Raw genomic sequence first — 17,303 nt, forward strand, 5'->3', positions numbered from 1 at the left:
AGATACTTAAGGTGCTTGTTGGCTCACTTCTCTCGAAGAAGAAGATGCAAATACAATTTTCGATAGATTTTTTTCTAATATATTGTCTTTTTAAACAAGTTTGTTTCGGCCATTACATAGTTAGTATAGGACTTTGCAAATATAAATTTCGATGTAGCAGTTTTTCTATTTTCAGTAAACAACTTTAAATTAGCAAATTGCACTGGGATTATATACAACCCAGGCTTTATTTCAGCCGTGCCTTATTATTTTATAAAGCACATCTACAGCTAGACCTCCTTTTCTAAAAAAACTTCACACCTAAACATCAGAAAACCAGCTCAAAATTTCACGTGACTTGAAAGTGCGAGCAGTGTGACTCATTATATAAACGTCAAATATTTTTTGTTTACTACCAATTAAAACGTACAAATCCTGTTTAAATTGGATGGTTTATTTATGGGACACACTGTGTCTTTATACTTTGACTGGATGAGAGATTATCTGGTCGCGGTTAAACGCACATGAAAACTAATAAAAAATCAAAAATATCCGTTAAGCAAATTAAGCTTATTTAAAAAACCCTGTGGCAAACTTTGACTCTTGCGAGGGAAATAGGCCTTATCAAATTTTGAATTTTTTCATAGATGCTCAAGGATAATAAACGATTTTTTAAAAATTTTGCCAAAAAATTCATTTATGTTAGATATCACATATTTGCTAGTAAAACTGCTATTTAGAAACGAACAATATATTCCAACATTTGTAACAGATACTTATTTTAGACAATATGCCAACAAATATTCACAGCAAAAATGGATAACTAATTAAAATAAGTCTAAATATATTGATTGCATAGAACTTAAATATTAAGAAAATGATTTTAACCTATATAAAATACAAAACTGAATTTAATCTACTTTTATATTTTTATTTCCTTGAGACGCTATTTGCTCATATTGTAAATCTTCATTCAGCTTCTTCGCCAAGAAATACAACTCTGCTAGAGCAATAACTAGGGCACAAATTATACCTAGCAGTAGACGGAAACCAAAATCTAAGTTTCCAATTAGAAGTTCGACTCCTATGAAACCAAAAGCAAATCCAGCCACCACCGATAGTATGAATTGAAAAATTGCAATCAGCTGTTTGTTGAGTTGCCGTACTAAAACAAAGGTGTACCTATATTTTTAAATTTATCTTCTAATTGAGTATTATTTACTTTGATAGCCAATTGTGTCTTCGGGAAGTCTTTTTCTAGAGTTGTCTACATTTTTAGTCATTTTTTGATATTCCTTTGTGTCCTGTTCAGCCTTTAAGCGTTTGCATCTCTTGTCAAGCTCCTCGCTTCTAGGTATTTCTTGGTTTTTCGGCAAAATAACATCTGATCCCTCCAGAAGTTCATGTAAATATACTTTTTGGCCACCACACTTGTTTTCATTTTTAATGTAACTGTAGAGCCAATGCAAATCATGCAAACTAAGTAATTTATCAGATGAGTTCAACTTCTTTGATACTGGTGGTATAATAGTTGAGTTAGACCCTTCAAAACTTACAACCAGAGATTTAATGAACTTTCTGTCTGCATCAGTAGTCAAATATTCCAGTTTTGACAGCTTTGTGGATCCTTCATATTTCAATTTATTCTTAAATACAAAGTTCTTCAAGCCATTGGGGATATCAGGCGATATTTTGATGTCCCTAATATAACTTTGCAATTTCTTGGAAGGATTAATATAGACTAGAGGATTCACAATTTGGCCAATGTTAACAGCCATTACTTAAGTCTGTATTACAAGCTTCTTTTTTAAATCTTCATAAAATTTTAAAGTTTCAATCTCCTGTTCTTCAAATTCTCTGTTCACCTTTGAATATTCAGATGTTATTTCATCCATAAACTTGTCCCATAATAATTTTCTTTTATTTTGTTCTTCTTCTACCAAGGAGTTCTGTAAATGAATTTATTTTGGTACCTTAATATATTTTATTATGCTAAAATAGTAGGCACCTGTTTATATAGGTCCTCCAATTCGTTAAGTTTTTTTGTTAAATTCACTGCTTCCCTCAAGTTTTGATTTGTTTCCCACAGTCTTACATTAGCTTCCTTCAACTGATCTATCTGACTATCTTTAATTTCCGCAATGTTTTCAAGAGTCCGAAATAAACTGTCAACTTCCTGATCACCTCGTTTTAGCTGAAAATAAGACAAATTAAGGAACAAAAATTTCACATAACCTCAAAATCTTTCCCTACCTCAAACTCTTTTAAAATAAAATCTGTTTCTCCGTTTAAAAATGCTTTGTGATCAAAAAGTCTGCTCCATATTTTCCTTAGGTCTGAAAGAATATGCCATTACAAAAAATAATTATGTATAACAAAATATCACCTTTGCAAATATCAGACATATCACTATCGTCTGTATCACATGAACGATAATTCACATGACTAACAGTTTTGTCATGAAAAAAAAAAGATTGCTTTAGACAAATAAACCCTGTTTCTATGCTATAATGATTTATGAAAATAAAACTAATTTTGTGGAAAATAACCCCTCAAATAGAAAGTTATAAAAACACATCCTTACAAAAATAGTGTGCCATCTGGCGTCAGCGGCATCAGTTACATTAAATTTAGGTATAGGAAACGCTTTGCGTTTTCCAGTTTAGCCAATCTTCGTAAAGCTTATTGGGTTAATGCAAGTGCTCATGTTTAATTGAACAGTCAAAACAAACCACAATTTTAATTCGTGCGCGATTGTCAAAACGAGGCTAAGATAGCGAAAAAATCACTTAGATTTGATTATAATTGTTCATTGGAAAAAATAAAAGTTCCAGCTCTAGCGAACAAAAAAGTCCCTAGATGCGACTGCTTGTGTTGGTTTGTTCTCTTTCTCTGTTTACTAACTTTCAGTAGTTTCAGTTCTTAGGAAACTGTTGGTATACATGAATGTGTTACAAACTATCCAAATTCACGGAAACAATGCATTTTATTAATAATAGAGTTTTTTCGAGTGTGGTTTATTAAGAATTTTACACGGCATCCAAAGACGCTGGTGTTGTGATGATCAAGTGTGCTGTTTCTCTAAGGCGAATGCCATTTGAATAGTGTAATTTTTGACGTAGTTTAGCATACATCATGCCTACAATAATCGGAGTTTCTGAATTTGTTGACGAAACTAGGGATGACTATAACTCTCCCATCACATCAACTTTCGTTTCCCGGATGCATCAATGTCGAAATACCATCGCAGCACTTGAAGAGGTAGGTAACGATTGTCTAATTATTGGGATGATGATGCAGGGCAAACCAAATTTTAATGAGTTTCCGGTATATCACCCTAGTCTAGCTTTTTGCTGTAGGTATGTTGAAGAAATTTGAGAATATTATCTATTAGATAAGAACGATTAGGTGTGTTGACTTCAATGCGTATTGGGAAATATTAATTTATTGATATATCACCGTTAAGTTTGGTTTGTTTATCTACTCTTATGCCCGATTTTATAAAGGCCCCAAATTATTTTATTGTGTAAACCTTCCTTACACTTAAGGCTTTTATTTGAGTTTAATCTTTCTTGTAGGTCTGTCGCCTATAGTTTTACATTTGGTGTTTGAGCTGCTGTAGTTAAGAGCTTTTTGCTTTTAAATTGTTCAAATGTCTCAACTTTTAACTAATTAATTGCATCGTGGAGTGTGTGGGGTACATCAGTTGAATTACAAAATGTAATACAATTTTGACACCTGAAAGTTAATTATTGAGTTCAAATGCGAGCCCACAATATTAATGAATTAGAACATTAAAAATAGATTTCTTATTTTAGCTTTTGTAGGCAGTTTTTATCCTTGACTTTAGATACATTTTTGAAAATTAAAAAAAAAAAACATGTTTTTCGGAAAGGATACACGAATATTTGTCGAAGCGACTATTTTGTTTGATCTTCGATGGATTTGTTTAGCGATTTTTATGTTAATAGGGTATGTAGTTTTTAAGCACCTGCCTACTTGTGGATGCAGCCTTTTACATATTTAATAAGGTTTTTAATTTAGTGCTATTGGCTTGCATTTATTAAAATTTATTTTGTTGCATAAAATCACAGAGAGCCTTGATTCGACCTTGAATGACATCACCGATTCTTGTATTTTTAACTCCCAGTCCAAGAAGTTTTGCGTTCAACTTTCAACGAAGAACCACAACCGTTGTTGTATTATGGATATTTTAAATTTGCATTATAAATTTTCAAGCATTTCGTATTCCTCGCACACCACTTTAAACGGGCTTGGCTTCTGTTTCGGGAGACCTTTCATTTGCCGAGTTCATTCAATACAGGGTGTTTCACTGTCGACGGCATCGATGTATTATTGAATAGTTCATAAACTGCGTTAAAAGTTAACGAAATTTAAGTACATGTAACGGAAGCTTTGAGAAGTTAATTATGATATTTCCTATTGAATATAAGTCAAAATGATTAGTTTTTTCAATTAAATTATATCAAAGCAGTTCATTAACTAGCCGAAGTTATAATTATAGCGGCAGTAACTGTTAACTAGGTTATTTTAAATAGTTTTTATTGTTTCATGTAATTCTAATCGATTCTTATGTTCTGTAATTGATCGTAGTTGGCCTTATTTTATATTTAATGTCAATTTTCATCTCACTGGACACTGAGGAATATCTGCAAATTTAACCTATACTGAATTTTAAGTAATTGAGTTAAATGTTGTGGTTAGTTATGTATTTAGTAATGTCTTAATCAAGAAGTAATACTCCAAATTAAAATGAGAATACCATTTTTTTACCATTGATAATCTTAAAACTATGTATTGTATACTCCGAAACATTTTTTCACTTATTGCCGATCTTTGGTAGTCGACAAAATATTCGGAATAGACACGGTACATAAAATTTATGAAAGATGCATTTTTCCACAAAGGAATTTAGTTTAGTGTAAAATTTAGAAGACAAGCTGGAAAAAAAGTTTCAGATATTCTTTGGCACTTGGTTATTTTTGGAATTATGCATGAAATAATTATACAATAATAACAATTATTTAAAATAAACCTTATTGCTGCATACGTCATCATAAAAATATTTTACTTTGATGTTTATTATTATAGTTTGGTGACATTTTAAAAGCCGAATGGACAGCCTGTATAACGCGTAGTTGCACTGCGTTTGGCGCGGCACCAATACACATGAATTATTTAAATTATCGCGTGCATGCGTATTTTTCATACGTAATTTCGATTATCTTTGTCGACGTTACATCCTCTTTTTAAAAATAGAAAGTGATAATGACTAGACCGGCCGGAATCAGGAAGTGTAAAAATACCATAAATACCAAAAGTAAGACATACCATTCCCGGTGTTGTGGTATTCACGCGATGTAAAATTCCCAATTGAAATTTCTATAGATCCAGGACGGTTTATTAAAAAATCATCGGACCGCGGTAAACCGGAAGCCTGTCAAGACGTGCGGATTTTTCTCAAAAAACGGTGAAATAGGTACGCGTAACAGCGTTGTTAATTTCCTGGGTGTAAAAATATTACTCACTCAGGAAATCGACAGGAAACATTAATATTTTACTGCCGCGGTTTGTTGGTAACCGAATGGGTTTCTAAAATAGCCTTTGTCGCTTGCGATTACATTACTAACTACGGTAAATCTCTTTTGAGCGGAGATACTAAGTTGGGGCCAGGAAGAAATGTCCGCTCAAGAGAATTGTGCATTGAAAACGATGTTTTTTGTTTAAACATGTTCTTTTTAATGGGCGCCATTGCTTGTTTCGATTCTACGCGAAGTTCTAGACATATTTCATGTCCAATGCTCTGCATCCAATTTTGAAATTTAATGCCTAACATGGCATCACCAATTACCACTAATGACCAGAAATTACCACTAAGGCGAAGTTTTCTTCTATTTAACATTTATACCAACTGATCAATGTTGATTTTTGCAAAGTTCAAACCTTGTTTCCTAAGTTATTGAATTTTTCTTACAGTCATCCTTATGCACCTATCGATATTACACGCATTTTGCTTTCGAATCATGGAACACTCAACAAAATATTCATTTTCATTAATTTGAATTACGTTGAGTCCCAAGTCGTTAGCGTTTATCCCGGAAATAGAAAGGAGAGCCGTCGTCCATATTGCCGGGTCTGTTCAGTTAAACTTTACGTAATGTAGGTTAAATTTTTCGAAAAGAAAGTCGAATTCCTTGCTTCTACGTACGTATCATTTCATTGAGGACAGCAATAAACTCGCCTTTTAAATCAATGTAATGGTTGGATTGCACCAATTTGATTTATCATTGTTTAAATTTTAAAAAAAGTTTAAAAACCTAATTTTCCAATTCGCACAATGCTGAAATTAATTATTACGCAATATGGATGCGAATGAGTAGACTAGAACGAGGCATTAACCACACTCTCATATTTACACAAATATTTCCCGTATTTCCCCACAGCGTGGTAAATATTTGGCAGAATTTTGCAGCTGTGTTCCGCAAAATCTCAGATTTGGGGCATTAAACCGTCGAGCAAGCACAACACAACCATTATTTCTTATAAGGAAACTTTTCACAAATTTTCAGCGTTGCCAGATCTATACTAAGCCAACTGTACTATTATCATAAAAGGCCTTTAAGAAAATAAAAATGTGTAAAAGATGAAAGGAAAACAATAATGAAATAACAATTTAGGTACCAGCGATCCTAAGTAACATTACTGCAAATTCTCTTGGGGAATGCTGTAAAGTGTAATTAAGCATTAGCAAACAAATTTATGCTTTGAATTCCTTTTAGGTGACATATTTTCCTGCAGATACGTCCCCTACAAGAAATCTATAAAAAAAACATTAATTAATAATAATGTTTTTCGAGAAAATCGCTACGCGTAAAACTTGTCTCACATTTTATCGGTTGCAACGTTGCCACATCTACACTAAAGCAACTACACTATCATAAAAAAATATTTAAAAGATAAAAGGAAAATATTACATTATAGGTACAAGCAGTCCTAAGTAACCTTACTGTAAAATCTCTTAGGGAATAGAAACCGTAATTACGGGTTAAGTATTTTTTTGGAACAGGTTTATGCTTTTGTTTCGCTTTAAGTGACCAAGAAGGTGCTTTTAATCCTACAGAAAATAAAATAAATTCACAGTATTATTTTTTTCAGAAAATAACTACGTGCATAAAATTTGACATCCGCAAGTGAGATAGAATACCATATATAATCGGCTATATATCTTACAGGGTGCAATTTATTTATCTCTTTATAACTTTCGAATAGACCAATACGTAATATCCAAACTGCTTAACAAATAACCTCGCAAGTACCTTATACCAATTAACTTTAGGTTAGAGATGAAAGGGTAACTTTTAGGTCAAGCTACACTTTAGATTGCTTTACATTTTAGGAAAACGAATTTTAATTTTGTATTCAGTAACTAAATAAATTATCTATTTATTTTTAAGAGTTTAAGTCGTTTAGTTTTAGTTAGAACTTTCTGTGATTTCATATCGGCTATATTGGGTTATATGCTTTGGTGCTGGTGGTCAAGTTCGAATTCAACTTTTGATTTCGTTTGGCCGAATGTGATTTCATCTGGTGCTGCGAGATCTGGTCTACCGTAACGTTATTATTTAAGTGACGATGAAAGCAATATCGAAGATTAAATTGACTGGTTTAATTTTTTTTGCGTTCTGCATTAATTGGATTTTTCCGAAATGAGTATCGGAATGACCGGATAAATGTCTTTCATTATCTAAAACCAATGTTCTTCTCGTTGCAGACTCTCGATTACGATAGAGATGGGCTGAACAAAATGAAGAAGGCCGTCAAGGCCATTCATACGTCTGGGAATTGTAAGTACACGCACATTATATGCATACCAACGTACTTTTCTGTAATTATTTTGTAAATTACCAAGACCGGCAAAAGCTGTCGATTTTGCCTGTGTATAGGAAATAAACATAAATTACACACGAGTTGGGTGATTACAGGCTCGTCTTACCGCAGATATAAACAATTGTAAACAAAGCCGACCGACCTTGCTTTGTTGGAAAATTTCATAGTATATCTCACACGTCGGCTATTGTCTTCTTGCAATTTTGCCTGCATTTTTCCTTTTATTTTCCTGACACGGTTTTGGAGATCTTGTGCGAATGAAATTATTTCCAAGTGTTTTTTAATATCAATATTGCACTCGTCTATGTTGGTAAAAATAACTTCTCGCACCTGTCGTTTTAAATCTACATTTTCGAATTATTTGAGCTAATGAGTCAGTACTGAAAATACAATAATTACGCTCACCGAGGTTACGTATATATTTCAGTGGTATGAGTGTTTGGTTTTTCGTTGATTGTTATTATTGTTTTCTATGCAAATGCGTGCTATTTTTCCATATGACTCTGGATACCGAAGTAAACATTTTATTATGTTGTTTTGTACGACTAAAAATAGAAATTGTTATCTCCTTGCAATTTTATTGTTTAGAGATTAAAACATTTTATTTGTTTATTTCCGTTTCACGGTCGTATAGGTGCGGGGTAGTTTTTAAAAGCATTTGGGTGTTGTGAAACTTTATCGTCCCGAGTTAGCGCGACAGTAAAACGCTTACAACGCTAACAGATGATAAAATTTCCAAATACTGTCCAATCCCTTATACTTTTAACATCCATAAACCTTATTTACTTATAAAAAAGAAGTCCTTTATTGTGGGTATTACAACAGATTTAAAGAAGTGTTATCGCAGCTATCCCATTAACAACAACAATCGTAGCCGTAACATTTGAATATGTTTCAGATTTTTAACGGATCTTAATTTTTTTCCCCCGCATTAAGCATCAAATTCGCCTTCACCACCAAAAGTTTCATGAACAAATTTCGAAGTTAAAGCAACATTAATTTTGTTTAGCTGCCATTGAAAATAAACGAGTACTCTTTGTATCAACGTAAAACTTAGGGCACCTTGATTTGCAATTAAATTTTGACAAAATTTGTCAGTTCTGATGGGCGACGCTCTGTATATCTTTATTCGCTATGAGTTCTGTGAAACTTGGTTGGGTATAGTGGAGTAGAGTAGTCATTTATTTACTAAAATCAATATGACAAAGGAAAGGTTCGTCAGCAAAAAATCGCAATATGTCTAAATATTTTTAAAATTTAAAAACATGAAAATGTTAAATAAAACAAATACATAATTTTACTTGAAAAAGAGCAATAAGCAAAGAGCCCAATTGTATCATGGAATACAAACTTTTTTTTTTTTTTTGAATTTCTTCTGCTCTATGTCTCTAGTTTCACCAGGAAACATATTATAGTGTGTTTGCCCGGAATGAAACGGTAATTTTTTATAGCAATAGTTATTAATTGTTTTCAACTGGAAGTTATTTTTACTTCTTGTCTAGTAAGAATGAATATCAGATCTTATTTGAAAGTTTTCATTATTTTTGTTCATTATTTTCGTACATATAAATTATTAGTTTAAATAACTTTTTTTTTTCAGCGTTTAATATAAGGTGGTTTTTTATGCAATAGGTCTGAAATTTTTGTATAGCTTTTTCAATTTTTCTATTGATTTCTTAAGAAGTTTTCCTCGGGATTAAGATGGTCGTAACGTCACAATGACGAGCTCCCTCTGTGTTACGTATGACATTCGTTCATTGTTCCCCTAACTCCAAGAAGGTCTAGTGTTTTTTTTAAGGCGGGATTTAACTTAACGAACGCTTGGGAGAGGTCGAAGCAAATTCCAGTAACCGTCTCCTTTTCATCAATTTTATCGTAATATATTGCACTAGTTCTGTTGCTTTTTCAGTTGAAAGATTTTTTTTTTTTTGGAAACTATGCTGCGAGTTAGGCAAAGAACTTTTGCAATCTTATATATATTGCTTTTTCAGTGATACATTTATTCACGTTATACAGGGTGTCCCGAAATTAGATTTTTTAGATTTATTTTTTACTTGGTTTGTTCTTATAAATCCTTTTATTATTATTAGTTTGATTTGTCTTTCATTAATAAAAGGATTTATAAGAACAATCCAAGTAAAAACTATGTTTTACCAACAATGAACAAAATTTAAAGGTGTCGAATAATTGACATTTAATTTTTATTTACCCAGCAACAGAAACAAATGAAACGCGTCATTAACTTCGAAGGTTTATTAATGATTATCTGCACTTCGATTGTAAACATTAAAATAAAAAAATGATTTGTAATTAAACTTTCAAAAGCGTTTTTCTCGAAAACGGTGTGTTCTAGCGAGGTGGGACAAGGGTACCTTATTAACGTAGAAAAATTCAGATTTTCAAATTCTGCAGTCCAAATTACGAAAATTTGACAAACAAAAAATTTGGGGCAAATTTTCCCCACGCCTCCCCTGTGTTACCCACCCCTGAAGACAATCCAATTCTAAGTTTTAGTTCGTTAAATAGAGCCTAAAAAGTCTAGTTACTGTACCAAATTTTATTTAAAAATGTTTACATGTTTTGAAAATATTTGCAAAAAATCGCAATCACCTCTTGTATGTTAAAAACTAATACGTTTTGGGCCCTAGTTTATATGAACTTTTATCTTTATTTTGGGTCACAGAATACGTGGTTAAAATATTAACTTCTAATTTTGGGACACCCTGTATAGGGAGCGAGTAAGTCGCAAGAATCTTTAATTAACCTGGTTGATGTTTTATTTTTTAAAGAGCGATTTATCTAATTTTTTTTGTCAATGCATTAATTTATTAATTTTATGTTTATTTTATGTAGTTTAATCACTTATTTTTTTAAATATATTTTTTTGCGTTTTTCCGTTATATGAAAATTGCAACGTAACGGCTGAATCCAAGCTATAGTGCCAAATTTGCAAAAGAAATACCTTTTTATATTTGAAAAAATCGGGGGAGTTTTTATACCTCTATTATTGCTTTTATTAGTGAACATAACTTGTTATGTTTCGAGTTAAGTTTCATTAACCTAAATCATCCTGAAGAAGCCAACCAGAAGTTTTATAAAAAGTATTACAGATGCCTGTGGAAGATTCTTTGAAAAATTAAATAACAACATTTTTAGTAGGAAAAAAAAGAGGAGTTTCTTTGAAAAAAAAAATCATCCTGTATTTAATGATACGATACGCTGGACTCACTGGCGTTTTCCACAAAAATGTATTTTATTTCATCTTACTCAAAAAGGAAATGATTTGCAGTTTCCCTATTCTATAAAATGATGTTCTTTATGGCGGTGCATAAAACCCTGGAAGGGTCTTTTCCCCAGTAGTCGCGGATAATGGGGTTGCATTTTTTCTCGCACAATGTAAGTAGTCGATCGATGTAGGATTAAATTATTGAAGTCTGTCACAATTTCTGCGAGTTTATTGAACTCCCTTTTTATTTGTATTAAGATGACTGAAAATGTGAATGAATTAATAGATAATATATATTGCTAAGTATAATATAAAATTGAAACTAATACGATCCAGTTATTAATTCATACCTAGTGGTAAACCGCAGATGCCAAGAGTCTATGCACCGTAATTCCTCGTATATTTATAATTTCTTGGAATTTCTCTATAATTTGGTACAAAAATAGAGAAATTTTTCAAAAGTACATGAACTCTAAACAGGCAAAATTTTCAGGTGGGACTCTGATTTTGGTTCCAAATTCACGATGAATTAATTTGAAAATAAGTTTTTTGTTTAAAGGAAAAGGAATTTGTAGAAAATTTTAATAACGTTTTTTATAACAATAAATAATGAGCTTGATATTTACGTTGTCTTCTTGTACCTAAGAAATCCCATTATGAAATTAATAAGTCACCAAATATACTGGTGGAAGTTTCTCGATTTGTTGGAGTGTAGCTAATACAAGGAGAATAATTTGCATTATTTGGAATTTTTTAATATATTACTAAATTATTATATTACCTACGTATATACTTACATGTTTAAATTGTTGTTTTTGAGGGTTTCATGCTTTGAGTGAGTACGTCTGGCAACATTTAAAGTAGCACAAATGCTGATAAGTAGGTTTAGTTTAAATAAAATACACAGGCATTTAGTTAATTTTAAATGTAGAAATTGTTATTTTATGCGTCGTAAAACGCGATAAAATTTACGATCTTTTTTTTTGTATTGTTAATCTTAGAAGTATGTTACCAAAGAGTTTTAAAAAATAATTTTTTTAATTGTTTTTTTTTTTTTAAATATTTTTGAATTTCATGCGTTCATTTCCTGTAGGTATCATTTATAAATTATATTTCCTCGAAAAAATAATTCTGCAGATCATTAGTAAATATTACTCAGTAAAATTACAAAAAGATTTGAGGAAAATAATTTTATCCACAATTTTGTGTGACATTTGTTTAGTAAAAATTTCGATTTCCAAGTGCTATATTGTTCATTGAAATTTTTATTGCAAAAAATTGTGAGAAAACTTTTTAACTTGGCGAGTGCCTTATCACAATAATCAAGCAAACATAAACATTCTTCTACGAAAAAAGTGTGTCACTGATGTTATGTTTTGCAATGTCGTAGATATTTTGCATTGTATTTGCACTATTATTTGAATTGTGTAGGTATTATTAAGCAAGCAAGGTTATTAACTCAATACATTAAATGGGTAGCTGGCAATTACTGGCCGTTCGTTAGCTTGGACGAAGTTAATTTAAGATTTTTTCCGTATTAAACAAGGATAATTTATCGGATTTCTATACCTGAAATTGTTCAGAGACTCCAAATTTAAATTAATTGCAATTATACGGCCAATCTCGGGGTATAATAACAATTATAACGTTCACCGACAAAACTATTGCTCTACGCAAGCTTTAAAGACACGGGTAATATTTGAAGTAGTAATTTCTAGCCTCATTTTATGAAAACCAGTTCAGATTAGCACAGGTTCTCAAATGTTCCTAAGGAATGACGTGTCAGTTTTTTTTTTAAATAGATAAAAATTGTGAATCAAGACAAAAAATATACGCCACTGACATTAATGTAATTTCGAGATATCTTTGAGATAAAGCAACTTGAACCGCAACTTTTTGTCTGGTAAATTTATTTTATTTAATATATCGTTGCTTCTATATCAGTTTCAATATCAGGTCGCACCTTGTTATTTCGGTAGTATTTGTGACTAATTCGGACTTCATTAAAGCAACGATACCTTATAGGTCGCAAACAATAAAAACTGTTTTTTAAAATGTTATCTAAGTTAAAATATCATTTTTTGTAAATTGGTCAAAATCTTTAGGGCACTGAAATATGAATACGCTCGCCAAGTTTGGTTGGTGCCAGAGGTGAAACCTGTGAAATCTTTGTTATCTGCGAAATTCGTGCAATATTTGTAAAATCACAACGTATTTTGTGGACAACAATTACGTTGTCGCCGCTATAGATATTTTTTTTAAGTTAGTACATCTGTTGTTGACTTTTCCTCTAAATCTTAACGTCATAGCATTCCATTTGCAAAAGTTCGGTAGCCCAGAATATTTCTCTGTGTGCTATTTTTTACATTTTTAAAATTGGTTTTCAATTGGCAACAACAAACTGGTATTAAATTTTGCGTTAAAAACGTGTTGGAAAAATGTTTCGGCGACGATTTTTTAAAGAAAACGGTCGTTTACCATTGGTACGAGCGGTTCAAAGTTGTCTTGAGTCAATCGAAGATGATGAACGCAATGACAGACCATCGACATCTGAAACCGACACAAATATTGATAAAGTAACAGAAATGTTGGTAAATAATCGCAAATTAACCACCAGAGAGGTAGCGGATGGACCGATGGATCCGTCCAAGGCATTTTGGTTAATGAGATTCTTTACTAGTCTAAACCCAATCCGATGGGTTTATGAGTACGACACATAATCCAGAGATCAGGCAAATGAGTCGAGACAAAAAAAACACGTCGTTGTGCATCACGAATTTTCGCCAGAAGGCCGCAGAGTGAACAAGGAGTATTATTTATTTGGGCGTTATGAAACGTTTGCGTGAAGCAATCCGCCGAAAAAAAAACCAGAATTGTAGCCAGAAAAATCGCGGATTTTGATGATGATTTTTTGACAACAAATACCATCCAACAGCCACCGAGTTCAGCTGCTTTGGCTCCCTGTGACTCCTTTTCTGTTCATTCGAGTTAAAAAACCACCACAGGGGAACGCGTTTCGGCAGCCGAGAGGAAGTAATGGAAAAATCGCATGAAGCACAAATGAACATACCGAAAACCGAATAAAAAAATGTTGGATCAAGCGCTGGCATAAGTGTGCCGCAATGTAGATTTAGATGAATAAACATTAAAAAAAGGGGGTCAGGAATTATACAGTTCATATTAATATTAAATAGAGAAGGAAGGTATTTTATTAGTTGTTTTAAAAATGGTTTGTTCTTAAACTCCATATAAATATATATTTGACAGTAGAATTATCTATTCTATTTTCTTAAATCATATTTGTAAATAAATACTTCGTTTTGGAAAAGTTCCCATGTTTGAAAAATTCCGATTTTTTATTTTTAGAATTTTTTAGGATGAATCCGCCTTTTGAAATAGAATTTTAAATGATACTTGGTAGTTAGCCTTTGTTATTTTTCTTTAACCTACCTATATAAAATATATGCATACTCAGATTCAACGCCGCGCACCTGAGTCATTTTGAATTAATTTTGAGTAGGCGTAGGTACCTGAAGTTTTTTAATGAAATTTTATATAACATTGAAATAACGTACATTTCAAACTTTCACATTTCAAATCACCGATAATCCAGTAATTGATCAGGCACGCATTGATTTCGTATTGCATAAATTGGTAATAAAAGTGTCAAAGTTAAAAATAATCGTTTACGTGTTGGATTCGAACAAATCGAAAGCTCGTCCATTTATCGGTGGCGTTCTAATTTTAAATTTTCAGGGGAATTTCGTGTATCGCGATCGTCCCATATTTATGTATTTCGCACACGTTTAATTTCAATATATATTATATTCGACGCGTTGCGTGTTAATTCGGCAGCGAATTGAATGGGTATTAGCCTGACGCCTGCACATGTACCGTGCGTTCAACATTTTAATTGACCGTAACATTGTTGTTTTTAGAGATATCATGGTAAACAAAAAAACAAAATGTAGGGCTACTATCCCAGTTTTTGCCCAAATGACGTATAAAACAAAACACTATCAATTTTCTGACGTATAAGCCTCCTTCACATTTTTTTATTATTTTATTTATTTTAACCCTATATATTATATATGTGTTTACGCACTTTATATTTCAGTCCACTCATTTTTAACAAATTCCTCAAAAATAGGAAATTTTTATATAATTTAAAAGAGTGCAATGACGGACTGCAACAACAACAACAAAACACACTAAAATAAAAAATGTTTAACTATTCTAAATACTGCTATATGCGACCACCATTTTCCTGAACACATTCTAATTGTATGATGTCTTGCATTTAGTAACGTTTCTAGATTGTCTCTTAACCGATTGATTGCCTCTGAAATCCTTTGCCGAAGTTCCACGTCATTATTAAAAGGAGTTCTGTGCACGTGATATTTTATGTTTATTGTGAGGAGGGGCACCGTCTTGCTGCCATATAATCAGCGCTGGAATATTATTTTAAAAAACCCCTGCATATTTGCATAACATACATAATATAAATATTTATTTTGGGGGGCTAATAACGCCGCCTCCCCACCGATCGTCTTTTTTTTTGAGAGAAGTTTTACATACAACAGCGCAATTATACCACTATCTTCCTGTCCATTTTAAGTCTCTTGCTCTAGTAAGATTTAAACACATTTTTCAATAACGGACAGTACAATAACTATTGATATCACCGGTTATTTTTAAAATTAATTTTGCTTTGATATTCAAAATGTATTTGAAATTCTCGTGAAAATGTTGCCCCACATGTTCAGGTGGTTATTAATTCGTTACTTGGCAGGTAGAAGTAGTAGAAGGGTAACTAGTTACATCTTGTCTGACCCGCTACAGGGAACTAAATTTGCGAGTCTCACTCGAACTAAAACATGTACTATTTTGGAAAAGAAAAGAAGAACAGGTCTTTTCACTCCGATACTAAAAATATAAGGTTTTGAGCCCTTTGGAACCAAAAGTTTAGTCTAAACTCAAATATAGGGTAACTTAATGAATAATAACACAGCGTTAAAGGTGTTTGACAAGCTTTGAAATATCGCGCAACCTCTCCACCATTTAAAATTATAAATTTAAGTGAGGGGTTAAACTTAGGGGGTTGGAAATTATTAGTAGATTATTCACCCTTCGAAAACAGACCTTGCTTCATTTTTTGCTTCTAATACAAAAAATACGTTTAAATTGCATTGTTTCATTTTCGACGGGACGCACTGTATATGTACGGGTGCCGCACACTTAAAACGTTAATCAAAAGAGTTAATTAGGTTAAGCCGACTGCGTTTCGTAAATAGTCGATTTATTATCATGCGTCTCATAATTGTTGTTCTAACAGGGCAAAAAGACAAATATATAAAAATTCTTCATTCAGAATAGCGCCAGCGTTTTTTTCTTTTATCGAAGTCTGTTTATATTATTTTTATTTTGTTTCATCGATTGGGCTGATGAAGACTGGGAAAGAGTTTTTGGTCAGATGAAACCAGATTTGTTCTCTAGAACTGAGATAGACCTATGAGTTATTTGGTGGAGGGTCAGTTATGTTTTGTGGTTATTTATAATGGCAGTTTAATTATTAAATAATTATTTTTTTATTTTTTTGAAATTTCTTGTTTTTTTTCTATCTTCTTATTGAATTTTATCTTTTGTTAATACCGTTATTAAGTTAGAATAAGGATGCACTAAATTTAGACATGAAAATATTTGGTAAGTATTATGAAATAAAAAATATTTTTTGAAATAGAGTAGTGGTGCGTTAATTTTGCCGGCACAAAATACATAGACGAGACCGTACTTAAAATATCAACTAGGCTCAAAGAACATATAATCAATTCTTCTACCAACGAAAAATCCGAGAGTCTATAGAAATCTATAAGCAACCTAACAATCTTAACCACTACTGTTTATGCCCCCCCCTCAAACAATATATAACTACTTATACAGAGTAAAATACGAGCCAGTTTCAGACAAGCTCTGAAGAAGCCAACAGGATGATTGGCGAAACGTTAGCAAGTTCGAGTCAACAAAAACCGAAGCAGGAGGAATCCAGAAGTTTTATATAAAGTAATGTTAGAGTATATTCGTAAAAACAAATTTGAAAAAGACAAAATATGCGTTTAATTTTGAATAGTTTAGAATATGCTAAAGAAAGTATATTGTACATTGTTTCAGAAAAAGAAATTAAAATAAATTC

At 32.0% G+C, this 17,303-nt stretch overlaps 3 protein-coding genes across 3 annotated transcripts in view; 1 reads left to right on the top strand and 2 right to left on the bottom strand.

Annotated features, from left to right (window-relative positions):
- Positions 1–714: 714 nt before the first annotated feature.
- Positions 715–1,757, bottom strand: LOC132708716 (transmembrane protein 199). The gene is made up of 2 exons (XM_060681244.1): positions 1,202–1,757; positions 715–1,144 (listed from the first exon to the last, which is right to left on the bottom strand). The coding sequence occupies exons 1-2, from the start codon at positions 1,755–1,757 to the stop codon at positions 891–893; spliced, it is 810 nt and encodes a 269-aa protein (XP_060537227.1). The 3' UTR covers positions 715–890.
- A 3-nt stretch (positions 1,758–1,760) lies between these two features.
- Positions 1,761–2,573, bottom strand: LOC132708717 (biogenesis of lysosome-related organelles complex 1 subunit 5). The gene is made up of 4 exons (XM_060681245.1): positions 2,366–2,573; positions 2,233–2,315; positions 1,988–2,173; positions 1,761–1,928 (listed from the first exon to the last, which is right to left on the bottom strand). The coding sequence occupies exons 1-4, from the start codon at positions 2,382–2,384 to the stop codon at positions 1,761–1,763; spliced, it is 456 nt and encodes a 151-aa protein (XP_060537228.1). The 5' UTR covers positions 2,385–2,573.
- Positions 2,574–2,884: 311 nt separating this feature from the next.
- The window catches only part of LOC132708715 (arfGAP with SH3 domain, ANK repeat and PH domain-containing protein), a 37,622-nt gene continuing 23,203 nt past the window's right edge, over positions 2,885–17,303 (top strand). The window contains exons 1-2 of the mRNA XM_060681243.1: positions 2,885–3,240; positions 7,772–7,844. Coding sequence (XP_060537226.1) covers positions 3,115–3,240; positions 7,772–7,844 — 199 coding nt within the window. The 5' untranslated portion in view covers positions 2,885–3,114. The remainder of the gene's footprint in view (positions 3,241–7,771; positions 7,845–17,303) is intronic.

Source organism: Cylas formicarius, unplaced genomic scaffold (assembly GCF_029955315.1).
Source record: "Cylas formicarius isolate icCylForm1 unplaced genomic scaffold, icCylForm1.1 PGA_scaffold_12__32_contigs__length_19106922, whole genome shotgun sequence".
In the NCBI taxonomy this organism is placed as follows: domain Eukaryota; kingdom Metazoa; phylum Arthropoda; class Insecta; order Coleoptera; family Brentidae; genus Cylas; species Cylas formicarius.

Excerpts from the sequence above, each read along its gene's own strand:
- LOC132708716 (XM_060681244.1), bottom strand. The coding sequence starts at position 1,757 with ATGGCTGTTAACATTGGCCAAATTGTGAATCCTCTAGTCTATATTAAT. Across the intron at positions 1,145-1,201 it reads AGACACAATTGGCTATCAAA|TACGGCAACTCAACAAACAG; the intron begins GTAAATAATACT and ends CCTTTGTTTTAG.
- LOC132708717 (XM_060681245.1), bottom strand. Across the intron at positions 2,174-2,232 it reads TTATTTTAAAAGAGTTTGAG|CTAAAACGAGGTGATCAGGA; the intron begins GTAGGGAAAGAT and ends TCTTATTTTCAG. Across the intron at positions 1,929-1,987 it reads TGGAGGACCTATATAAACAG|AACTCCTTGGTAGAAGAAGA; the intron begins GTGCCTACTATT and ends ATTCATTTACAG.